Below are 26693 nucleotides of genomic sequence, written 5' to 3'. Positions count from 1 at the left end.
TCTGAAAGCTTGTGTGTCTACTGTGATATTATCCTATAAATTTGTACAATACACTGATATACTTGAGTAATGCAGAATGTGGTATTGGTGATCAAGAGAATAATAGTGCATACAAATATATTTAAAAAAAAAAGGTAAAAGTTGATATCACCCTTTTTTTCAAATGTAAACAGAAACATGTAAAAAAGAAAAACAAATAAGATATTTGGTATTGGTACATGCATAATTGCCCAAACCGATAAAGGCTAAAAAGCAATTTATCCCATAAGGTAAAAGCCGAAACAAAAAAAAAAGCCCAGAACTTCCATACTTGCCACAAAATAAAAAAAAAAGTAATCAAAACTTATGTCACCCAAAATGGCTTCAATAGAAACTATAACAAGCCCCCACACGGCTCCATCGACAGAAATATAAAAAAAGTTAAGATCTCAGAAAATTCATGAAACAAATCAAATTTAGTTTTACAAAGTTCTGAATTTGTTTTAACCATAAAAAAACATATACAGTGCTGCTCACCATTATTGTCACCCCTTCATTTTTTTATAGACTACAATATCTTCAGAAATAAATGGAAATGTACCAAAGTTATATTCTCAGGATTTTGTAATGAGCTGTCCAAAGTAAAACAACAATAAAACATTGTTTTACAGCTTCTGTGCTGCAATTTCAAAGAAGAAACAGAATAAACAGCATGTGCAGCAATAAAGGCACCCATAATTAATACTTGGTTGCACACCCTTTGGCATTGCTGACAACCTCCAAACGTTTCTTGTAGCCATCTTTAAGCTTCTTGCACTTCTCAGCTGGAATTTTCTACAACTCTTCCTTTGCAGCTTGTTCAAGCTCTTGAATGTTTGTGTTTAAAATTGGATGTGTTTAGAAAAAATGTTCCTGTGCCGAGATAATCTTATAAATGTGCCTCTGCTGTGTACTGTGTAATGGCTGTGTCTCACCGTACAGGAACATGGTCTGATCATACCACATCTCCTGGGCAGGGGAGGAAGCAAAGTATACAGATATTACAGCATGGGATCACAAATTATTTTTCTTTCATGTAAAATATTGCTTAAAAACAGGCAGGGAAATGTTTTACCTCATAAAAAGAATCAGCTGCGATCCCCATGCTATCTTGTCTGTTTACTCTCTTTTGCTTCACCCCCTGCCCATGAGCTGTGGTATGATCAGACTATGTTCCTACACGGTCAGACACAGCCATTACACAGTACACAGCAGGGGCACATTTATAAGATTATCTCAGCACGGGAACATTTTTTTAAACACATCCAATTGTGGAACTTATTATTATTCCAAGTTCCAGTGATCAAAATGTACTTTGTTCGTGGGTAAACCCCTTTAAGAGATTAATAGAATTAGTGATGTGCTGACTAGTATACCAGTAGATGCATTGATTGCATATAATCTTCCATGGTACAAAAAAAACACAAAAAAACTTTCATATACATTTTTTTACTGGATGGCTCTTTAGGGAATATGCGCAAACTCCGGCATTTTCCCATATCGCAAACATATGGTAACCACAAGGTATAGTGACCAGACTGAGGGCAAAAGGATAAACCTGGGCTATGCTCCATTTAATATATAGTACACACAATTCATGGAAGAGGCAGTATGTTTTACCCCATAGGGGAATCATATATATCATAACCATTAGATATTTTCATATCAAAAACTACGAGTATGGACTTATTATAGGCTAAATCGTGAGAGGGACATAGAGCAATAGCAGAAGCAAAAAATGATCAATAAGCCATTAATATAAGAATATATCAAAGTTTATTTAAGAGTAATAGCTTAGGGGGGTAAAGTACAGGTACAATAGGAATGAACCTTAGACCAATAGGTCCACGTGCTGCATTTTGGAGTACATAATAGCAAATTTGCAAAATAAATTATCACCGACAGCCCAATACATCAATTTCAATTTCTAATTATATATATAATATCATAATATGCCCATAGATGTTAGATATATATAGTGATAGTAGTCATGTATCAGCAGTATAGAGCCACTAGAGGCCCTCACTATACCTACCAGTGTATCAGTCGCAGAAGAAGCCTATGGGCAAGCAGTCAGGGCACGGGGGCGGTAATAGAAGAAATGCACAAGTGGAGCTGTAGCCCTGACGCGCGTTTCGGATGTCCCTTCGTCAGGGGGCTTAAGGGCCTGTCTGGAGGATCCGTGTTTTATCGGCGCCACAGGACGCCGAAAACCGGAAGTGACCGGAAATGACGCATGTGTCACCATGGAGACCGCGACCCTATGCGGTGTCCGCGTCACATGACAGCCGACGGCAGGCCACACGTGACCCGACGTCGGGAGGCACCCAAGACCCAGAGAGCCGGCCAGCGTCTAGGAATCACAGCGCGCATGCGTACAAGGTCAATCGTACATCGACATACAGAAGGGGATAAATGTTATACAAATGCAATTACCACATATATAATATACATATAGAGACATTATATAGCAAAAGTTTGAATACAAAACATCTAAAAACATTGCAGCTGTCCATCTATGCTGCGATTAAATGGTGCAATACTGTCGTTCAATTACATTCTAAATGTTTCTTTTGGAGGTATTATAGTGACTATATATATGCTTTCACCTGATATCGTGCACTGTGGCGATGTGGTTCCAATATTTGCGATGTAAGTGGGTGTGTGTTGTTTTTAGACGTTTTGTATGTGATTCCTAGACGCTGGCCGGCTCTCTGCGTCTTGGGTGACCCCCGACGTCGGGTCACGTGTGGCCTGCTGTCGGCTGTCATGTGACGCGGACGCCGCCTAGCGTCGCGGTCTCCATGGTGACGCATGCGTAATTTCCGGTCACTTCCGGTTTTCGGCGTCCTGCGGCGCCGATAAAACATGGATCCTCCAGACAGGCCCTTAAGCCCCCTGACGAAGGGACATCCGAAACGCGCGTTGGCGCTACAGCTCCATGTGTGCATTTCTTCTATTACCGCCCCCGTGCCCTGACTGCTTGCCCATAGGCTTCTTCTGCGACTGATACACTGGTATGTATAGTGAGGGCCTTTAGTGGCTCTATACTGCTGATACATGACTACTATCACTATATATATCTAACATCTAAGGGCATATTATGATATTATATATATAATTAGAAATTTAAATTGATGTATTGGGCTGTCGGTGATAATTTATTTTGCAAATTTGCTATTATGTACTCCAAAATGCAGCACGTGGACCTGTTGGTCTAAGGTTCATTCCTATTGTACCTGTACTTTACCCCCCTATGCTATTACTCTTAAATAAACTTTGATATATTCTTATATTAATGGCTTAGTGATCGTTTTTTGCTTCTGCTATTGCTCTTTGTCCATTTAATATATGTACAGTCATGGCCAAAAGTTTTGAGAATGACACCAAAATTATATTTTCACATGATCTGCTGGCCTCTGGTTTTTATTAGTGTTTGTCTGATGTTTATATCACATACAGAAATATAATTGCAATCATATTATGAGTACCAATAGGTTATATTGACAGTTAGAATGAGTTAATGCAGCAAGTCAATATTTGCAGTGTTGCCCCTTCTTCTTCAAGACCTCTGTAATTCTCCCTGGCATGCTCTCAATCAACTTTTGGACCAAATCCTGACTGATAGCAGTCCATTCTTGCATAATCAATGCTTGCATTTTGCCAGAATTTGTTGGCTTTTGTTTGTTCACCCGTCTCTTGATGATTGACCACAAGTTCTCAATGGGATTAAGATCTGGGGAGTTTCCAGGCCATGGGCCCAAAATCTCTATGTTTTGTTCCATGAGCCATTTAGTTATCACCTTTGCTTTATGGCAAGGTGCTCCATCATGCTGGAAAAGGCATTGTTGGGCGCCAAACTGCTCTTGGACGGTTGGGAGAAGTTGCTCTTGGAGGACATTCTGGTACCATTCTTTATTCATGGCTGTGTTTTTAGGCAAGACTGTGAGTGAGCCGATTCCCTTGGCTGAGAAGCAACCCCACACATGAATGGTTTCAGGATGCTTTACAGTTGGCATGAGACAAGACTGGTGGTAGCGCTCACCTCTTCTTCTCCAAATAAGCTGTTTTCCAGATGTCCCAAACAATCGAAAAGGGGATTCATCAGAGAAAATGACTTTGCCCCAGTCCTCAGCAGTCCACTCCCTGTACCTTTTGCAGAATATCAGTCGGTCCCTGATGTTTTTTTCTGGAGAGAAGTGGCTTCTTTGCTGCCCTCCTTGAAACCAGCCCTTGCTCAAAGAGTCTCCGCCTCACAGTGCGTGCAGAAGCACTCACACCAGCCTGCTGCCATTCCTGAGCAAGCTCGGCACTGCTGGTAGTCCGATCCCGCAGCTGAAACAGTTTTAAGATACGGCCCTGGCGCTTGCTGGTCTTTCTTGGGTGCCCTGGAGCCTTTTTGACAACAATGGAAGCTCTCTCCTTGAAGTTCTTGATGATGCGATAGATTGTTGACTGAGGTGCAATCTTTGTAGCTGCGATACTCTTCCCTGTTAGGCCATTTTTGTGCAGTGCAATGATGGCTGCACGTGTTTCTTTAGAGATAACCATGGTTAACTGAAGAGAAACAATGATACCAAGAACTAGCCTCCTTTTAAAGTGTCCAGTGATGTCATTCTTACTTAATAATGACTGATTGATCGCCAGCCCTATCCTCATCAACACCCACACCTGTGTTAATGGATCAATCACTAAAACGAAGTTAGCTGCTCCTTTTAAGGCAGGACTGCAATGATGTTGAAATGTGTTTTGGGGGTTAAAGTTCATTTTCTGGGCAAATATTGACTTTGCAAGTACAGTAATTGCTGTTAAGCTGATCACTCTTTGACATTCAGGAGTATATGCAAATTGCCATTATAAAAAATGAAGCAGTAAACTTTGGAAAAATTACTATTTGTCTCATTCTCAATACTTTTGGCCATGACTGTACAGAGAGGCTAATAAATCTAATGAGACTAATAAATCTCATTTTTATTACTTGTGTCACATAGGGAAAGGGCTGCTGGTGTTGTCAGGACAGAAGTGGTTTCAGCACCGCCGGCTGCTGACTCCTGGATTCCATTATGATGTTCTGAAGCCGTATGTCAGACTGATGTCTGATTGTGCCACTGTCATGCTGGTAATTATAAAAATATATATTTAAAGGGGAACCTTTCGCCAGGTCAAAAGTGGACAGTTTTTGCTCTTGTTTTGTTCCCGCTGTTCCCCTGAGTATTCCATTTTTTTGTTTTTTTAAATCCAACATACGGTTTTAGAGATATAGGCCTTTCTACTTATCGTTTTTAGCAAGGGGGCATGGCTCACAGGGTTATAATGCAAAGTATCCTAAAGCCACACCCCTGATTAATCTTATGAGCCACGCCCCCTTAATAAAGACCAAAACTACTGTTAAAGAATAAGGATCACATCTCTGGAACCATATGGCGGATTTAAAAAAAAAAAAAAAATGGAATACTCAGGGGAGCTGGGGTAATAAAATAAGAACAAAAACTGAACATTTTTGACATGTCGACTGGTCCTCTTTAAGACCCAGGAAGAAGATAGTCTTCAGTAAGGCTGCATGCCAACTTGTTAAGTTGTCCGCCATCTTTCCAATGATAATCCGCATGTGTTGTGCACATGCTGCGGAAATTTCCGCTGCGGATTATCATTGCGGAAAAATCCACAGCACAACCATTAATTTTGCAGAATTGCTGCAAAATCGCCGCCATTTACTTGCATTGGACCGCATGACTACACGTACACATGCGGATATTATGCGATTCAATGCGCGGATGGTACCTGGGTCTGGAGAAAAGGAGACTCTCCTCCAGACACGGGTACCATAGTACCTGTTGTTAAAAAAGGATTAAAATTAAAAAAAAAACATATACTCACCTTATGATGGCCTCCTGTCTGCTCCCGGCGGTGGTGCTGGCTCTTCGACTGCTCGTGGTGGTGTAAAAGGACCTTCCATGACATCATTTAGTCATGTGACAGGTCATGCGAGCGCTGACGTCGGCGGTCACGTGACCTGCCACATGACTAAATTACATCATTGAAGGTCCTTTGTAGAACACCGCGAGCCGCCGAAGACACCGGACGCACCATAGAGGAGACCGGGGGCTATCGGAAGGTGAGTATAATGTTTTTTTTTACTTTTCAACATTTTTATTCTTTTTTTTACTATTGATGCTGCATTTGCAGCATTGTAACTTGGTCACACAACATAAATACATGCCGGTTGCATGGATTTATATAGTGTGACCAGGTTGTCAAGCACTTTTCCTAGTGATGCTAAAATCGCTTGGAAAAGCGCTTGACAACCCGCATGTGAAATCGCATGTAAAAACGCTTGACAAACGCTTCTACCTGGCGGGAAAAACGCATGTAAAATCCACATGCATTTTTTCTGCCAGGAAGATGCAGAAACGCTCAGGAAAAATCCGGAGTATTTCTGCATCGTGGGCACTTAGCCTTAGGCTATGTGCCCACGATGCAGAAATGCTGCATATTTTTTCCGCTTCTCCCTGGCAGGAAAAACGCATGCGGTTTTTACATGCGTTTTTCCCGCCAGGTAGAAGCGTTTGTCAAGCGTTCTTCACATGCATTTCTGCATGCGGGTTATCAAGCGCTTTTCCAAGCGATTTTAGCATCACTTGGAAAAGTGCTTGACAACTTGTTCACACTATATAAATCCATGCAACCGGCATGGATTTATAGTAGTATGACCAAGTTAGTTAAAAAAAAAAAGAATAAGAATGGTAAAAAATAAAAAAAAAAGATTATACTTACCTTCCAATGTCCTCCCGGCGTTTTCTCTATGCTGCGTCTGGTGTTTTGGGCCGCTCGCGGTGGTGTGAAGGACCTGCGGTGATGTCATTGATTCATGTGACAGGTCACATGACTCAATGACGTCATGGCAGGTCCTTCACAACACCGCGACCCATACAGCAGACCAGACGGAGGGGAGAAAACACCGGGAGGACATCGGAAGGTGAGTATAATCTTTATTTTTTATTTTAAATTCTTTTTTTAACAGGTTCTATGGTACCCAGGTCTGGAGGAGAGTCTCCTCTCCTCCAGACCTGGGTACCATCAGCACATTGAATCGTGTGATATCCGCATGTACAGATGCAGTGATGCGGATGTCACGCGGTCCATTGCAAGTCAATGGCGACGATTACGCTGCGTGTCCGCAAAATTAATGGACATGCTGCGTATTTTTCCGCAATGATAATCTGCAGCGGAAATTTCCGCAGCATGTGCACAGCACATGCGGATTATCATTGGGGACCATGGGGCATGTACTGTATTACCAAGCGTTTTTTAAGCGTTTTCGCTGCGGAAATTCCGTGGCAAAAACGCTTGAAAAACGCATAGTGGGCACGCAGCCTAAGGCAATTTTTTTCTGTTCCTTTCTCATTGTTTTAGGACAAATGGGAACGTCTTACCCCCAAAGAGAACCCAGTGGAGCTTTTCCATCATGTCAGCCTCATGACCCTGGACAGCATCATGAAATGCGCCTTCAGTTATCAAAGCAACTGTCAGATGGACAGGTATGTAGTAAATATAAAATACTGCTTTACCTGCCAGGAAAACCTGGGAGGTAATAATACCTGACATTGTTTTACACATGCTTTCCGTAAGATGAAAAGTCTTGTGACATTCTGTGTCATTGTGGGTCGTCCTGTGCTGAGCAGTAGAAGAGGCAGCCAGAGATATAGATCTATGAATATTTGGGTCTTCTTGGAAAATGCAAGCCTTCAGATTTTATTATCAGTGTAGGACATTTATTATTATTTTTTTGCGCAAATTTCAACATTTCATTGTGAAAAATTCCCTAAGCCAAATTTAGCAATGTTTTTACACCATGTATTTGACCATTTTCTTTTTAGTTAAGCCAAAACATAAAAATAACAAGAAAAGGGAGAGAGTTTGACCCTTTGGTGTGAAATACGACATATTTATGATTACATTTCTCCATAAAAATCGTAAAAAGGTCGCATACTCTAGATAGGTCACAGCTCCCACAAACGTGGAAGAATTATGTTAATATTGCAACCATTGCGAACATGCATAAGAAGTCGCAATTTGTGCAAAAAAAATCATCATTATTGTGCGGCACTTGTACACATTGGTCTCTAGCACTTTACTAACATTCGGAAGTCTCCTAATTAACATATTTAACAAATCACAATTGGTGCTAAATTTCAAGTTTTTATTGATACCGTTTTGCGGTAGATACAACATTTTGATCACTACTTATCACATTTTTTTCTCTTTACCAATTTGGTTAATTAATTTTATATTTTGATAGATCAAATACTTTTTTTTATTTCTATATTTTTAAGGGACGAAAAAGGGGGTGATTCAAATTTTTTTTTGTTTGTTTTGTAAAAACTTTTTTTTTTTGATTCATAGTCCTCTTATGGGGCTTGAACCTACAATAGTTTGGTCGCTTGTCCTACATACTGTAATACCAGTAATGCAGTACATATAGTAAATGCAACACCCCTTTAGGGCTACCACGGTACACTGGGTGTTATGGAGGGTCTCACCTCTCTAGGGTGCAGTGCCTCCACCCGAATCTTGATTGGAGCTCTCTCTCTGGGACTGCAGAAGCACGGTTTTCTTCAGCCAGGGGCTGATTCGGGAAGCCTCTGCCACAGCTCAGTACACACTCACAGGGAACAGGAGTAAAACCGTTTAACAGGTTTATTGCTATGCAGCAGAATTGAGGTGGGTTTAAAGGAATAACATACAATACAAGTAACAGTGCTCTATAAAAGTCATATACACATCACAATCTACTTCTACTCCGACCCTGCAAATATAACGTAGCAGGTTTTCCCTTTTTGTATTAACTCAGTCCAAACGTTCGGGCCCAGTTGCCGCGGATGTTGGCGCGCTTAGATGAATATTAATGTCAATAGTCTGGGTTGTAGTGTACTCACTGTAAATAGCGCTGGTAGAACCACAAGTCTCAGAAGGGCACTCACTGTGTGTCTCAAATGGTTGGATGGTTCTCTGGACACCAGCTGGGGGAGGCAGGATTCAGGCCTTTATTCGGTGGGAGTGCCGGTAGAACTCTCCGAGTCCTTGATGTAACTTGCTTCAGAGGGTGACAAGACCGCACTCTCTCCAGCTGCGCGGGTATATCAGAGGGGGCCGCCACACTCGGCAGCGTAGAGGAATGCAGATCCACAACGCTCCGTCCCTCACAGCAAGCTGCCACGCTCTTTTTTCTCTGAACTTTCACTTTCACTTCCTTCCCAGCTCCCTCCCCCAAGTCCCTCCTCATCCAATCCACTCTCTCTCCTTCTATCCTTCCAGGCTGTGTCATCTGACTGAAACAAGGGTCCCTGGGAATTGTAGTCCACTGCAGCTCAGGGTAAAAACAGTTAATGTCTATAGGTCCCTGTTTAACAGCAGCAGCAAAGCTCTTCTTAGTGTCTGTAAGTTCCAGTATACCAGTAGCTGCCCTGACAATTCCCTGTGCAGGTGTTACATAAAAATCACAGACTCCTATGAACACCAGATTCAGGCTGCTCTTCACAGGAAGGCCTTCATAGCAGGGAAGGTGGTGTTCAGTAGGCCATTGGCTCTCTTGGCAAACCATCAGTAGAGGGGAATGGCGTAACACAAGCTTTAAATGTGATATGAACAGCAACAAATGGAACTCAGCTCCACTTGCTGCACTTACAAACAATGATGTTCAATGTCGAGAAGAGTTTGAAAGCCATCTGTTGGGTTTTGACCTTGAAAATGATGAATAATTGGTTTAAATTCATGTTACCCACTAATTATGTAGTGAGACTTCAACCCTCATTGAATCACAACCAGAGTAAATTTGATTATATTGGTGTGCACTCATGCTTATTTTCTGTTCTTATCTCACAGTGAGAATGCTTACATCAAAGCTGTGTATGATCTCTCCTTTCTGGTGGACTTCCGATTCGTCTTTCTTCCCTATCACAATGACCTCATTTTTCACCTGAGCCCTCATGGATTTCGTTTTCGAAGAGCATTGAAGATAGCGCATGGACACACGGGTGAGTCTGATGCCGTCTGTTATCATGCATAATGATTGTCGGGTAAAATACAAGATTATTAATGTGCCCATAAACACCTAAGGATGTGTTCAACCAAAATTTTTTGAAGATACAGTGGGTACGGAAAGTATTCAGACCCCTTTAATTTTTTCACTCTTTGTTTCATTGCAGCCATTTGGTAAATTCTAAAAAGTTAATTTTTTCCTTATTAAAGTACACTCTGCACCCCATCTTGACTGAAAAAAAAAAAACAGAAATGCAGAAATTTTTGCAAATTTATAAAAAAAAAACCCTGAAATATCACATGGTCATAAGTATTCAGACCCTTTGCTCAGACAGTCATATTTAAGTCACATGCTGTCAGTTTCCTTGTGATCCTCCTTGAGATGGTTCTACTCCTTCATTGGAGTCCAGCTGTGTTTAATTAAATTTTTTGGTGATAATTCTAAGCAGTATGTGTGGAGAAAACCAGGCACTGCTCATCACCTGCCCAATACAATCCCAACAGTGAAACATGGTGGTGGCAGCATCATGCTATGGGGGTGTTTTTCAGCTGCAGGGGCAGGATGACTGGTTGTAATTGAAAGAAACATGAATGCGGCCAAGTACAGAGATGAAAACCTCTTCCAGAGTGTTCTGGACCTCAGACTTGGCTGAAGGTTCACCTTCCAACAAGACTATGACCCTAAGAACACAGATAAAATAACAAAGGAGTGGTTTCAGAATAACTCTGTGACCATTCTTAACTGGCCCAGCCAGAGCCCTGACCTAAACTCAATTGAGCATCTCTGGAGAGACCTGAAAATGGCTGTCCATCAACGTTTACCATCCAACCTGACGGAACTGGAGAGGATCTGCAAGGAAAAATGGCAGAGGATCCCCAAATCCAGGTGTGAAAAACTTGTTGCATCATTGCTAAGAAGACTCATGGCTGTACTAGGTCAAAAGGGGGCTTCTACTCAATACTGAGCAAAGGGTCTGAATACTTATGACCATGTGATATTTCAGTTTTTTTTTAATAAATTTGCAAAAATTTCTACATTTCTGTTTTTTTTCCAGTCAAGATGGGGTGCAGAGTGTACATTAATGAAAAAAAAGAACGTTTTAGAATTTACCAAATGGCTGCAATGAAACAAGGAGTGAAAAATTTAAAGGGGTCTGAATACTTTCCGTACCCACTGTATTTGTGGAAATGTTTTCAAGAAAAGAGCAATCCTCCAAAAACTAAATCAAAAAGGAGAATTTCCTAAAGCGATTTCTATCTTGAAAACTCATGGATTTTGGACACCTCAAAAAACTCTAAATGAACATATTCTTAGATAGCTTTCGTCCAAAAGCTCGATCAGTCCACAGTTCTCTCTTCGGACTTACCCTTACAAAGGAAGGCCTGTCTGAGCATTTTCACTCGAAAGATGTTGCCAGACTCCTTTATCAGCGGCTTATTTCCTGAGAGAAGCATTTGGATTCATACTGTCCAGTCTTTGTCAGGAGAATTAGGGAGCCCTACACACTTTGAACGGTTGGCCGGTTGTGTTGCATTCAAAATGTTGAGCCATATTTAATCCAATGTATATGGGGGTCTTAGAAATCACCAATAAATTGTTGATCATGGAGTATGGGGCCTCTCCTTTTCTTGTCCCTTGGTCTTGGACTTTCCATTATTATTTTTTTCTGTATGTCTCTCAGATAAAGTAATTAAAGAGAGGAAGCAATCTCTGAAGGAAGATACAGAGCTGGAGAAGATCCAGAAGAAGAGACACTTGGACTTCCTTGATATCCTCCTTTGTGCTAAGGTGGGAATGGTGGCGCTCAATAGGCTTTTAACTCGTCTGTTGGACATAATACATGTTTACTTAAAAAAATCTTGGCGCCAGCAGACCAGGACAATAGAAGGGGCAAAATTACGATTTGGACATTAGTTTAGTGTTTGAGAGTCTATCGCTGGCCTGGGCCCACAGCAGTTGGTGCATTTCTTGAAGTGCAGAACCTGCAAAACAAATGACTGCAAGTGTTAAGGGTTTCTCAAATGTGTATTATTGAAACTGCGAATAGGAATTAGAGACACCAGAGTTCTCGCTGTGTGTGCACAGTTCGCAAATCAGGTGTAATACAAAGTGACAACATCATTGGGCAAAACTGAAAGCTTATTGCATGGCCTATATGTGGCGCCCCTGAGGGTTCGACCGCCTCAGGAATGCTGCACTTCTTTAATGGAGTGTGGTGTTCCTCCTCTGAGGTAAGTCCGGTGCGATGGTAATTACCTAGTTTTGCATCCAACACCACATTTCCACCAGAAGGAGCTAGTATGCACTAGGTGCTGCTCCCCTGGTTACAGGGAGCCTGGGGAACACAAAGTGGTAGGAACCAGTTAGTGGGTGTGGGTGGAGGAACAGTTAGTCAGTTACACTTCTAATTTCATATTTAATAGAATGCCATCTTTGATCTTGTTTCTTCTTCGGCTGTTCTGTGCTGTCAAAATACTGTGTGTAAAGTGACTTCCCTCCGGGAGCGCAGATCCTGTGTGGGCCTGCACCGGTATGGGACACAGCCCTCGTACCCCGATCTATGGGACGAGAGGAAGGTTGCAGACAAGGAATGTCTCAACCCGGCCAAGGACCAGGATCAAGAAGGCCCTGGAGCTTTAGAGTGTGGCTCCCTAGCAAATGGGTCCCGGGGAGGATGCAGACGGAGCGGAGTACGCCACCTGTCCTCGCCTACCTGATCTATTCAGAGGGATTCCGGCTGCAAGAGGGGTACCGGCCCCCGACACCCGACCTCGTACTCTATGTCCAGGACGGGAAAGCCTGGTTAAGCCCTGAGGATCCCGCCGGGCTTGGGATGGAGAGGAATTGCCACCCGAGCCATACACCTGAGAGGAGCTCAGAGGGAGACCCGGCCTATCTACACACGCACAGACGGGAAGGGGTAAAGTCTGTAGTGCAGGAACACTCTGGTGTAGGGATGCTACCTCACACTGGACTTCCTCGGAGGTAGTCGGACCCCCGTCCCTGGTGGCCGCAGGACTCCGCGAGGAGCAGGGAGAAGCCTTGCGCTGCTTATGAGAACTGTGAGTAAAGCCTTGGAAATTCATCCCTATGGCCTCCGGACTGTTCATTACGCGCCATACCGTGCGACGCCGCGTCCCTACTCCCGCACTACTACCCCCCCTTCATCCTGTCTTGCCTTCCCTGAGGCCGCGCTCCGCCTGTGGGGAGTAGCGAGAACTTTAGCCGCCATGACATCGGGCCTCAGCAGACTGTAGTGGCGCTGGTGGCGCATCACCAGTCACCACAGGTGGCGTAGTTGACAATTACCACTCAACCCGGAAAGCCCTAACATAATTTTCAATGTCACGGCCCTGGGCACGGAACGGGTCGAGGCCATGACTGCATCCCCGTCCTCAACATCTGACCCGGCTCCGAGTACCCCATCTTCCCAGGGCAGGGCTTGCGAGCGTCACATATACGTTTTCCTACGTCAGTTTGGATCTCTCCTCAAAGAAAAACTTTCCCCCCTAGACCTCTATCAAAGACCTCTCACCCAGCCAACCGGTCTCCTACTTTGCACTGACTTGGGGCGAGAACTCCCAAAACAGCTGTCTGTTAATTAAGGTCTCTCCCTTTTGGAGAAGATTCTGGTTGGCTTTATAGGTTTGATATTGACTTCTAAGATCGCTACCTCCAAGAGACGCTGTTCTCTTCCTCTTTGAAGACGCTATTTGCATGCTGACTTCTTTTAGACACAAAACATTTGGGAAAAAAATGGAAGTGTTCCAACTACAGATGAATTACCGCTCCTTTCACATAAATTAAAAAGTCATGGTGACCTGATGGGGAATATGTAATTACTAAGAGGAGAGGGAGCTAACTACAAAGAAAAACAAAAACCATAAAAGATTTTACAAAACATACAGTAATTAGCCTAAAAAAAACAAAGTTACTTTGATTTATACATTGTTAATATTAAACATATCAAGACTATAAGTCAATAATATAAGCAAATGTAAGAAACTTTGTAACATATCAGCGGAATATGTTTTTTTCGCCTCTTATGAAACACTTCTTCTCACTTCTGCCTCTTAAACTCATCATTCGGCTAAATTCTGTATTCGTCAAAATGATAGACTGCCAGCTCACTGAGGGGTCTGATTACAGCTGCCTATAAAATGTTATGAGGAGGGGAGTAAGAAGCACAATTTCAGAGAGAGAGGCAGAAACAGATCTGTGCTACTGCTTTCTTGTAGGTGTTTCAACTCAAAACTGGATTCACAGCTACACTGCTCAGTACTGCTGCGTAATGCCCTCCATGCTGCTGCTGCTGCTGCTACTTCTGAACATGGGCTACATAGAGACTGATTGGTTTGAACTATTAGGTGGCAGCTGCAGTCCACCAAATTACATACAACTGAATGCATTGCTTTGGACAGCATCTGTAGCAAAATAGTTAAAATCAATCAGTAGCGCTACAAAAAATCACAGTGTTGCCCAGGCCTAATGGCTGTAGTGTTTAGTAATGGACCCATGCCCTTTAATACCTGGTGGCCCAGATCATTCTCATCCCACAGCTGGACGAGAAGTCACTACATGTTAAAAATGTCTTCCAAAATTACAAGACTTCTTGTATTTCATTGTACCCTCTAAGAATTCCTTAAACGTCAAGACTAAGTAGCAGCAATGTGCTGTTTGTATTATTATTTTATAGGATGAAAATGGTCAGAGTCTATCTGATGAAGATCTGCGGGCAGAGGTGGACACATTCATGTTTGAAGGACACGATACAACGGCCAGCGGCATCTCTTGGATACTATACTCCTTGGCAAAATACCCCGAACACCAGGAGAAATGTCGGGAAGAGATCATAGAAGTTCTGCAGGGAAGGAAAATAGTAGAATGGTAAGAACATGGCGTTTTAAATGGTTATTACATTTGTAACTCATGAGATGTATTTGCATAATGCATTCGGCTAGAGAAGTGAAGGCTGGATGTCACAGATTCAAGATTTAGCAAAACTTTTTTTATTCTTAATTTAAATACTGAACAGCGTTTGCAGAAGTATGAATATTTGTAATATACTGCATGACCTTATTTTCCTTCCTTTTCTTTCAAACACCGTGCTGAAATGGCTGTTTTAACTGCCTAGCTCATGCTCCGTAGAAGCTGCTTTAAATCCATACTAAAGCACTATTTACAAGCACACTCACTATCTGAGCATGGGGGAAGGGAGCAGAAAAGTTGACACAGGGAGTGTATTTTTATACAGTGTTTGAGTACAGATCCTTGCTCTAGCAGCAGTTCAAAGCAGCTTGTAAAAGAGCATTAGCTAGGCAGATAAAACAGCACTTACAGCATGGTGAAATTAGAAGTAAAATAAGATAATGGAGTATATAACAGAGATGGATACCTTTGCAAAGGCTATTCAGTAATTAAATAAAAAATTTTAGCTACTCCTTAAATATACAAAGACTGAAAATTTAAAAATAGTTGTAATTTATCAATGTAGTTTCCTCTATTTGGAATCGGATTTTATATCCTTGGACCTCAGTGTCCATACACATTATATAACTGTTAGATAATGATCTTTTGGCTGACAGCTGTCTCTACCGACTCCCCCATACATTCTCTATGAGAGGGCCGCTGGTAGAAACATCTCTGACGATCAAAAGTATTGAGTGATTGAATTCCAACTTCTCGATCCTTATGTCCCACCACATAATCTGTTGGGGTACAGTCAGGAGACCTCCATGCACATTGTCAGTCGAACCCAATGAAATTAGTGGACTTTGATGACTTATATCTAATGTGTATGGGGCCTTAAGGAGTTGATGAGGCAAAGTTTTTGTCATACAAAGCATTGCAGTCCATCATGTCCATGCCACTTGTCTTACTTTCCTGCAGTGCTCTAAGCTACAGGGTATGTGTTGTCTTGGGGGCCCAAGCAGAGAACGCATTTTATGAGCGTAACATGTTTTTAAGATTGTTGAAAGACACTTTAATTATACATGTGCAGTAGTATTTGAGACGTTTCTATAGACTAGGAGCTCATTAATATTTTTGCATGCATGTGCCAGGGAGGATCTGGGTAAGCTGACGTACACCGCCATGTGTATAAAGGAGAGCATGCGCCTTTTTCCACCTGTCCCAGGAGTGGCTCGAGAACTAAAAGAGCCGATCACATTCCGTGATGGACGGAGCCTGCCCAAAGGTCGGTCACTGTGTGTAATATTTACATAATATCTAATAGTGGCCAGGAATGCTCATATAGGCTGAGGGTGGGATAAGTGGTATTCAAAGACCTATAGTGATGCTTGAGTCACAAAGGATACTTGTTCCTCCAAATGTCAGAGGACATACAGTAGTGTTCAAAATAATAGCAGTCCATTATGACTAACCAGATTAATCACTGTTTTTGGTATAAATTATATTACCACATGTCAAACAATTTACCAGTTAGTGCAGTAGATTGCAGGAAAACCACCAGACTTTGCATTCACAATCTGCATGTTTTTGAGTCTGTATTTGAATAATTAATTGAAAGGGGTGTGTTCAAAATAATAGCAGTGGGGAGTTCAATTAGTGAGGTCAATCATTCTGTGAAGAAAAAGGTGTGAATCAGGTTTCCCTTATTTAAGGGTGAAGCCAGCACATGTTGTACATGCATTTCTCCTTGAAATAATGAGAAATATGGGTCGTTCGAGATATTGTTCAGAAGAACAGCGTACTTTGATTAAAAAGTTGATTGAAGAGGGTAAAACTTATAAAGAAGTGCAGGCAATGATTGGCTGTTCAGCTAAAATCATCTCCAATGCTTTAAAAGGGAAAGCAAAACCAGAGAGACGAAGAAAATGGAAGACTACCATTCAAATGGATCGAAGAATAGTCAGAATGGCAAAGGCTCAGCCAATGATCAGCTCCAGGATGATCAAAGACAGTCTCAAGTTACCTGTGAGTACTGTGACAGTTAGAAGACGCCTGTGTGCAGCTAATCTCTTAGCAAGAAGTCCCCACAAAGTCCCATTGTTAAAAAAAAAAGAAACATGTACTGAAGCGGATACAGTTTGCAAAAGAACACATCAACTGGCCTAAAGAGAAACGGAGAAACATTTTAATGACTGATGAAATTAAAATTGTTTTTTTGGGGTCCAAAGGCTGCAGACAGTTTGTCAGACGACCCCCAAACTCTGCATTCAAGCCACAGTACACTCTGAAGACAGTGAAGCATGGTGGTGCAGGCAACATGATATGGGCATGTTTCTCTTACTATGTGCCGGACCTATTTACCGCATACCAGGGATCATGGACCAGTTTGCATATATTAAAATACTTGAAATGGTCATGTTGCCTTACGCTGAAGAGGATATGCCCTTGAAATGGATATTTCAACAAGACAACGACCCTAAACACACCAGTAAACAAGTTAAATCTTGGTTCCAGTCCAAGAAAATTTAGGTTATGAAGCGGCCAATCCAGTCCCCGGACATTAATCCCATAGAACACTTGTGCGGTGACATAAAAAATGCAGTTTCTGAGGCAAAACCAACAAATGCCAAAAAATTGTGGGATGTAGTCAAAGCATCCTGGGCTGGAATAACAGTTGACAGGTGCCATAAGTTAGTTGACTCTATGCAACATAAATGTGAAGCAGTTCTAAAAAACTGTGGGTATAAACTAAATATTAGGTTAGTGATTCACAGGAATGCTAAATCCTCAAAAAAAAAGAGAGTACATATTGTGAGTTTGTAAAGACAAATGCAGACACTGCAATTTTTTAGAACAGCCCAATGTTCATTTTTTGTTATTTTTTGTAAACTAGTTAAAAATTATATACATTTCTCTTCATGTTTTGAATTAGAAAACAGTATGCAATGTTCCTAATGCATGGAAATAAAAACTAGTATAAAGATTTTGTGCTTAGCTCATGTTTTCGAACACACTACTGTGGAGGTGACATTCATAGCCATGGTGTTCTCACTGGAGCAAAGAGACCTTTTGGGTTCCTTTGGGTTCTGGTGGCCATTTACTATGCCAGAAAGTCTAATCCAACATCTCCAAAATGCAAAATCTCATAATCATGATTTGGCCATATGGATGTGTCTTGTGTGTGAACTGTCTTTCCACTTTCTGTGCAGGCACCGATATTTTCATCAGTATATATGCAATAAACCGATGCTCCAGTGTCTGGGAGAATCCAGAGGTAAGTGAACAACTATTTGCTTTTTACTTAAAAGGTTTATCCAGAACTATGGTATTTTGTTTTTCAACTATAGGCCTAAAAATTAACAGGCAGGTGGTTGCTAACTACCTACCTATTCTACCTGGCGCCGGCACAGAACGATCATTGATTGTTCCTGCCAGCGATTGAGCTGTTCCACATCACCAGAGCAGCTCTTCTTCTTCTGGGCTGCTCTGTCAACGGGGCGTGATTGCTGATGGTATGCTGATTGACAGGCAGCTCCCCGCAGTTAGGCAACGGAAGCAGCTGAATTGCTGGCAGGAGTGGTCTGTGCCAGCAGAGATCGGTTCCAGCACAGCAGGCAGGTAGGTAGCAAATACGTGACTGTTCGTTCTTATGCCCATAGTAAAATGAATTAAATAGTCCCAGATAAGCCCTTTAAATGTGAGGGACTGACTAGTGGCTGTAACTAAGCTACCTATTGTAGCTTCCAGGTTGCATTATATATTCACTCTATAGTAAGGGGTAATCAACCTGCAGAGCTCCTGCGGTTGTGAAAACTCCAAGGTTGCTGACCCCAACAAGTTATACTTAAAATAAACCTGTCATAAGCAAAAAAAAACAAAAAACTGTTTGCTTGCAGATAAAGGGTTAATCTGCAGGCAGTTCAACAGCATTAAAATGCTGTGTATTGAAAACACGGCTACTTGGAGGAAATTAACTTATATGCTCCCAGGAACCGCTCGCTTTCAGTCATAGAGGCGTACACTATGCTGTAATCACTCCCCGACACTGTGATTGACAGCTCGCTATGTAGCATGTATGTCATTCAAGTGATTACAACACAAAGTGTGTTAGTTTGGAAATGAATGAGAATGTATTGTAATGTTCATATAATGCAGAAAAACATGAGCCTGAATAGCAAATATATTGCATTAAAATATGTTTTTACTTATTTTTTGCTTAGGTTTTCGACCCCCTTAGGTTTTCGCCAGAAAATACGTCCGACAGGCACTCCCATGCATTCCTGCCCTTCTCTGCCGGAGGAAGGTAAAGCACTTTCTACCAACTAGAGAAGTAGCATTTTCTATAGTATAATAAGGGTTGTTTTTTTTTTTTTTTTTTTTTTACCAAAAACCTCATTAGCTGATCACCCTTCCAAAATCCTGACAAACAGATGATTTTTCTAAGCTTTTCCTTAGAGCAAAAATCTTAGACAAATGTATTTCAAATAGCCAGAAAATATGTGTATCAAAATAAACTTTATTGAAAGCAGATATAAAACAGGATGTAAAAATATGGGTCGCACAGGCACAGTAGAAGAGGCAGAACACACCACAAGGGGGAGACACAGAAAGTAATGTTCAGTGTGCACCCACTAGCAATGACGTATGGTACTACATGTAAATAGCATGTACTGGGATAAGAGTTCAGATATTAGAAAAATATACATAAGAGATAATCAGCACAACAATGTTCCATCACAAACAGGTACTTTACATACAGGTGTTTCTCAGAAAATTAGAATATCATCAAAAATTGAATTTATTTCAGTTCTGCAATGCAAAAACTGAAACTCATATATTATATAGAGTCATTACAAACAGAATGATCTATTCCAAGTGTTTATTTCTGTTAATGTTGATGATTATGGCTTACAGCCAATGAAAACACAAAAGTCATTATCTCAGTAAATGAGCAAAGTCTTCCTAAGCATTTAAAAAGGTCCCTTAGTCTGTTTCAGTAGGCTCCACAATCATGGGGAAGACTGCTGACTTGACAGATGTCCAGAAGGCAGTCATTGACACACTCCGCAAGGAGGGTAAGCCACAAAAGGTCATTGCTAAAGAAGCTGGCTGTTCACAGAGTGCTGTATCCAAGCATATAAATGGAAAGTTGAGTGTAAGGAAAAAGTGTGGTAGGAAAAGGTGCACAAGCAACCTGGATAACCGCCGCCTTGAAAGGATTGTTAAGAAAAGGCCATTCAAAAATTTGGGGGAGATTCACAAGGAGTGGACTGCTGCTGGAGTCATTGCTTCAAGAGCCACCACACACAGACGTATCCAGGACTTGGGCTACAAGTGTCTCATTCCTTGTGTCAAGCCACTCATGACCAATAGACAATGCCAGAAGCGTCTTACCTGGGCCAAGGAGCAAAAGACCTGAACTGTTGCTCAATGGTCCAAGGTGTTGTTTTCAGATGAAAGTAAATTTTGCATTTCTTTTGGAAATCAAGGTCCCAGAGTCTGGAGGAAGAGTGGAGAGGACACAATCCAAGCTGCTGGAGGTCTAGTGTGAAGTTTCCACAATCAGTGATGGTTTGGGGAGCCATGCCATCTGCTGGTGTATGTCCACTGTGTTTTATCAAGACCAAAGTCAGCGCAGCTGTCTACCAGGACATTTTATAGCACTTCATGCTTCCCTCTGCCGACAAGCTTTTTGGAGATGGAAATGTCATTCTCCAGCAGGACTTGGCACCTGTCCACACTGCCCAAAGTACCAATACCTGGTTTACAAACAACAATATCACCGTGCTTGATTGGCAGCAAACTCGCCTGACCTTAACCCCATAGAGAATCTATTATAGAGGATCTATGGGGTATTGTCAAGAGGAAGATGAGAGACACCAGACCCAACAATGCCGACGAGCTGAAGGCTGCTATCAAAGCAACCTGGGCTTCCATAACACCTCAGCAGTGCCACAGGCAGATTGCCTCCATGCCACGCCGCATTGATGCAGTAATTGATGCAAAAAGAGCACAACCAGGTATTGAGGGCATTTACTGAACATACATTTCAGTAGGACAACATTTCGGATTTTAAAATAATTTTCCAAGCTGTTGTTATAAAGTATTCTAATTTACTGAGATAATGACTTTTGCGTTGTCATTGGCTGTAAGCCATAATCATCAACATTAACAGAAATAAACACTTGAAATAGATCACTCTGTGTGTAGTGACTCTATGTAATATATGAGTTTCACTTTTTGTATTGAAGAACTGAAATAAATTAAATTTGTGAGGATATTCTAATTTTGTGAGAAGCACCTGTATTAGAAATAAGCAAATTAATTTAATGTGAGTGGAACTCATGGCAAATTTTAGAAATTACAACCAATTTGCACAAATCACCCAAAAATGCCCACCACCATTTTATACAAAGCAGAAGATTACATCAGTCAGAAAAGGCTCACATGACCTCGAACATGGCTGCATGGGCTTTCACATAATGCTTTGAAGCTATCACATTGCACGGTATAGCTCAGCCAAACAGGATATTTTATCATAGGCTATATAAAAGCCAAGGCAGTGAATACAGCTGCCGTTTTGTAGTGAATATGGATAGAGAAAGAACATCACAGCTCATAGATTAACCATGGAAATAAGGAATGAATGTTATAAAATATGTATAAATATTACAGATAGTGTGTGTGACATGACAGCAGTGAATAACAGTCAGGAGAAATGTAGTATTTCATGGCAGGTATTCACATGAATGTTCGCAATAACAATACAAAGACAGCTCGAGTATGTCGAAAGGAGAATCACTTGTATAGAGTAGCTAGAGAGGAATCCTGAACAGGGGAGCCACCTTCCTTATATCCTTATGTCCCAATAGGGTTATGAATAATGGTTATTTTTAAAAGACATCAGCTTGAACTATGAACTCAATATCACAGGAGAGAGAATTGCTTTTCTTTTTCCTCTCCTTGACATAGCCCTTGTATATTGTGCATATGCCTTGAAAACCTTTAAACCCAATTGACCAGTGATAGCAAAGTCCCAACACAGCAGGGGCATAACTAGAAGAGCCAAGGCTCACCCCTCTCATCACCTTCGGCCCTCCTGTTGTGCTGACTATTCTGACACATGTAAGAAGGTGAAGGTGTCGCTAATGTTTCCCCTTAAAGACACGTGTATTGTGATATATTTAAATGTGTGGTGTAATTTGTGACATGTGTTATTAGTGTTCTGCCGGATACTAGGGAGAGTTAGGGTTAATGATTGGGACTAGCCCAGAGTTTAAGGGGATAAAGTTAAGGGACAGAGACAGTTTCCTGTCAGGAGGTCAGATAGGGTCCAGCCTGCAGCAGAAGCAGAGCTATTTTCTGATAAGTATGCAGAGTTGCATGACGTGGGTGTCCCTGGAGTGAGTGGAGACCGAGGGAATGGATAGCGAGATCTAGGAAAGAGGCAAGAGACAGTGACAGAAGGTGTGAGTTATTCTCCGAAGATGGGATCTAGGGCATTTGGCCTGCAAGGGAGTGACACCACCATAGCTAAAGTCCACACACCCAGCCAGTTCCCCCATCTTCATGTAATGTTTCAGGGTGTGAAAGACGAGTACCTCATCCATGGCTACCGCCCCACGCCACGTTAAACACCCATCTGTGATGTGATGAGTGATTGAGTGGTTGTCAGAGCGGGTGGCACTGTCGTAGGGCCTCACAGTGATGCCCAGATTCCCAGGCCTCTCTACAGTAGTGGTCATTGAAGCAGCCATTCCTCCCCCATCACTTTATTTTTATTTGCACTACCTTTAAAAAAACCTGCACTTTACTGTGTATTTTGATCCATTGTTTCCACAGTATTTATTCTGTGTTTTCTCTCTCCCAGGAACTGCATTGGGCAGAATTTTGCAATGAATGAAATGAAGGTCGCCGTCGCTCTGACTTTACAGAAGTTTGAGTTACACACGGTCCCTGGGAAAGAACCATTAACTCTCCCCCAATTAGTCTTACGCTCCGTGAATGGGATATACCTCAATATAAAGAAGATTGACAATGACAAGAAATAACATATCTAATCTGAAGAAGCAAAAACTCAAACTGTATAAAAAATGCAAAAAAGTAGATATTAGTAATTGTAAATAATTCTGTATTCTTACATAGATGTAATTAGCACCTATCGTCTATATATAATCTCCCAATGGTGAGTATCCATTAATTTCAAAATTGTTGGACCATGAATTTAAGAGGTTGTGAAGCATTAGAAGAACATGACTATTCTTTCCAGCACCACACCAGGTTGTATGTGCTAGTGAAGCTCTTCTCCATTCACTTCAACTCTTTACCTATTTGCACAAAACTTTTTTTTTTTAAGCATTTAGGTCTCATGACAAATTATGGCTGCGGCACCCATAGCAGTCTATGGATCCATACTGTGCCTCTGCTGTGGCTCTGATTTCACACGGACACATACAGAAGTTTCTCCTTTGGGATTCATTCTGAAAAAAAAGTCATGTCATGCTCTGTTGGATGCCAATTTCTAGAAGCTTTTTCTAAAATTTTGGTCTGCAACCGTGGACATGAGTAAAAGTTTGCACAAATAAGAGGGGTGTGGACCTCAAGTAGAGTCCCAAAAAAATTTAAAAGCCAATAGATTGTTGACTTTGATGAGATCCTCTGACAGTGAAAATGTTTTTAAAGCCTGATAATAAAAAGTCCCCTGGTTAAATAAAACATGAACCAGAGAGATTGGACCAGAGATATTTCACATGATCAGTGGCATCGAATCTCGGCTTATTTCAACGTTCCTTAGAAATGGGATAAGCATTCACCTCTATAGATCACACAAATCCATGGTCTGAGCTATGGAATGATGAACTGTTTATACTCTTCTACATAATATTTTCTAATTTATTTTTATGAATTATGACTGAATATGCATCAATAGGAAAATGTGTTTTGCGATAAACCTTGAAAAAAATTTAAAAAAAAATTGTTTTTGTGTATTTTTCTTTTATATACACTGCTCAAAAAATAAAGGGAACACTTAAACAACAGAATATAACTCCAAGTAAATCAAACTTCTGTGAAATCAAACTGTCCACTTAGAAAGCAACACTGATTGACAATCAATTTCACATGCTGTTGTGCAAATGGAATAGACAATAGATGGAAATTATTGGCAATTATCAAGACACCCTCATTAAAGGAGTGGTTCTGTAGGTGGGGACCACAGACCACATCTCAGTACCAATGCTTTCTGGCTGATGTTTCGGTCACTTTTGAATGCTGGTTCTGCTTTCACACTCGTGGTAGCATGAGACGGACTCTACAACCCACAGAAGTTGCTTAGGTAGTGTAGTTCATCCAGGATGGCACATCAATGCGTGCTGTGGCAAGAAGGTTTGCTGTGTCTGTCAGTGTAGTGTCCAGAGGCTGGAGGCGCTACCAGGAGACAGGCCAGTACACCAGGAGACGTGGAGGGGGCCATAGGAGGGCAACAACCCAGCAGCAGGACCACTACCTCTGCTTTTGTGCAAGGAGGAACTGGAGGAGCACTGCCAGAGCACTGCAAAATGACCTCCAGCAGGCCACAAATGTGCATGTGTCTGCACAAACGGTTAGAAACCGACTCCATGAGGGTGGTATGAGGGCCCGATGTCAACAGATGGGGGTTGTGCTCACAGCCCAACACCATGCAGGACGCTTGGCATTTGCCACAGAACACCAGGATTGGCAAAGTCGCCACTGGCGCCCTGTGCTCTTCACAGATGAAAGCAGGTTCACACTGAGCACATGTGACAGAGTCTGGAGACGCTGTGGAGAGTGATCTGCTGCCTGCAGAATCCTTCAGCATGACCGGTTTGGCAGTGGGTCAGTAATGGTGTGGGGTGGAATTTCTTTGGAGGGCCTCACAGCCCTCCATGTGCTCGCCAGAGGTAGCCTGACTGCCATTAGGTACCGAGATGAGATCCTCAGACCCATTGTGAGACCATACGCTGATGCGGTTGGCCCTGGGTTCCTCCTAACGCAGGACAATGCCAGACCTCATGTGGCTGGAGTGTGTCAGCAGTTCCTGCAAGATGAAGGCATTGAAGCTATGGACTGGCCCGCCCGTTCCCCAGACCTGAATCTGATTGAGCACATCTGGGATATCATGTCTCGCTCCATCCAGCAACGTCACGTTGCACCACAGACTGTCCAGGAGTTGGCGGATGCTTTAGTCCAGGTTTAGGAGGAGATCCCACAGGAGACCATCCACAACCTCATCAGGAGCATGCCCAGGCATTGTAGGGAGGTCATACAGGCACGTGGAGGCCAGACACACAATATTGAGCCTCATTTTGACTTGTTTTAAGGACATTACTTCAAAGTTGGATCAGGCTGTAGTGTGTTTTTCCACTTTCATTTTGGGGGTGACTCCACATCCAGGCCTCCATTGGTTAATAAATTTGATTTCCATTGATGATCTTTCTGTGATTTTGTTGTCAGCACTAGTGTTAAGCGAGCACTAAAATACTTGGGTGCTCGACCCGAACAACGAGCCCAATGTTAGTCTATGGGAGACCCGAGCATTTTTGCGGCGGCACCCCCGGCAGTCTGTAGAAAGCCTAAAAAGTGCCCAAAAAGATAGTGACAGTGCTCAAATGACATGGGGACAGCATGGGGATCGCCCCAGGAAGCATTTCTGACCCCCAGGTCACTGTTGTCAACAACGTGTTCAGAGGTATTAAGCCACTTTTACAGGCTCATAATAAAACGTTCAAAAACGAAAGTGAAACTTTTTTCCTGTGAAATATGTTAAGGAATTTCTTTTCCAGGGTAAAGACTTGCATATAAGGTAAAATAAATAACCAAAAACAAACATACTCCTCCACACCTTGGGCTATGTTCACAAGTAGCATTTTTTATGCGTTTTTGCACTTTTGTATTGCTTTCAACTGTGACAAATGCATTCACCGGGAAATGTAATTTTAACATTTTACAACCTTATCTGGCCATGTGCTGTGTGACACATGCATACAGTGCTGAAAAGACATGGGGACAGCATGGGGAAGACCCCTGGAAGCATCTCTGACTCCCAGGTCACTGCCTAAAAGTGTGCCCATCAGAAGTGATCCTTGCCGCATCAGAAGATACAGACTTGCAACTATACCCGTGCAAGTCCTTGTCCCAGGGCAGTGCTCAATTGTACCTTCCCCATTCCTTGCAATGCAAGTGCAAATATGCAACCAACCACCCACCCACCCCCCAGGCTGCAATACCATACTGCTAGCTTGCACTTGAAATGGGGCCTTTTAGTTTGGAGGAGGCCGAAGCTTTCCACTACCTGCTTTGGCAGCGAGGTATCCATACTCAGTCCCCAGCCGCCCGGCGGCCGGGTGTCCACGCTCGGTCCCCATCCGCCAGGGGGCGGCCGGGTGTCCACACTCGGTCCCCAGCCGCCCCGCGGCCGGGTGTCCACACTCGGTCCCCAGCCGCCTGGGGGCGGCCGGGTGTCCATAAACGGTCCCCAGCCGCCTCCTATTTCTCCACAGAACATTCACACAGACTTTTCTTAGCCCGGCCTACTTTAGGGCAGCATTGGACGAGCCCACCAGAGAACCAGTCTCCTCCGGTGGGCCCTGGCTTCTCCATCAGGGGAGTTGTTTGTGCCAAGGTGAGGAGCATGATGATGATAGAAGTTAGCATCTGCTTTGTTTTCTTGGAATGCAAGCGTAAGTGTGCAAGCTGCCACCCAAGG

General features: G+C 42.4%; 1 protein-coding gene across 1 annotated transcript in view; it reads left to right on the top strand.

Moving 5' to 3' along the window:
* The window catches only part of LOC141156952 (cytochrome P450 4A4-like), a 50427-nt gene extending 26511 nt beyond the window's left edge, over window positions 1–23916 (top strand). The window contains exons 4-12 of the mRNA XM_073643545.1: window positions 5010–5137; window positions 7432–7556; window positions 9901–10052; window positions 11739–11845; window positions 14754–14944; window positions 16120–16253; window positions 18178–18242; window positions 19189–19271; window positions 22839–23916. Coding sequence (XP_073499646.1) covers window positions 5010–5137; window positions 7432–7556; window positions 9901–10052; window positions 11739–11845; window positions 14754–14944; window positions 16120–16253; window positions 18178–18242; window positions 19189–19271; window positions 22839–23019 — 1166 coding nt within the window. The 3' untranslated portion in view covers window positions 23020–23916. The remainder of the gene's footprint in view (window positions 1–5009; window positions 5138–7431; window positions 7557–9900; window positions 10053–11738; window positions 11846–14753; window positions 14945–16119; window positions 16254–18177; window positions 18243–19188; window positions 19272–22838) is intronic.
* Window positions 23917–26693: the final 2777 nt, after the last annotated feature.

Source organism: Phyllobates terribilis, unplaced genomic scaffold, assembly GCF_046119375.1.
Source record: "Phyllobates terribilis strain yellow unplaced genomic scaffold, ASM4611937v1 Scaffold_8__6_contigs__length_399053987, whole genome shotgun sequence".
In the NCBI taxonomy this organism is placed as follows: domain Eukaryota; kingdom Metazoa; phylum Chordata; class Amphibia; order Anura; family Dendrobatidae; genus Phyllobates; species Phyllobates terribilis.
Note: the sequence above shows the minus strand (reverse complement) of the source record. Positions and strands in the feature narration are given on the sequence as shown.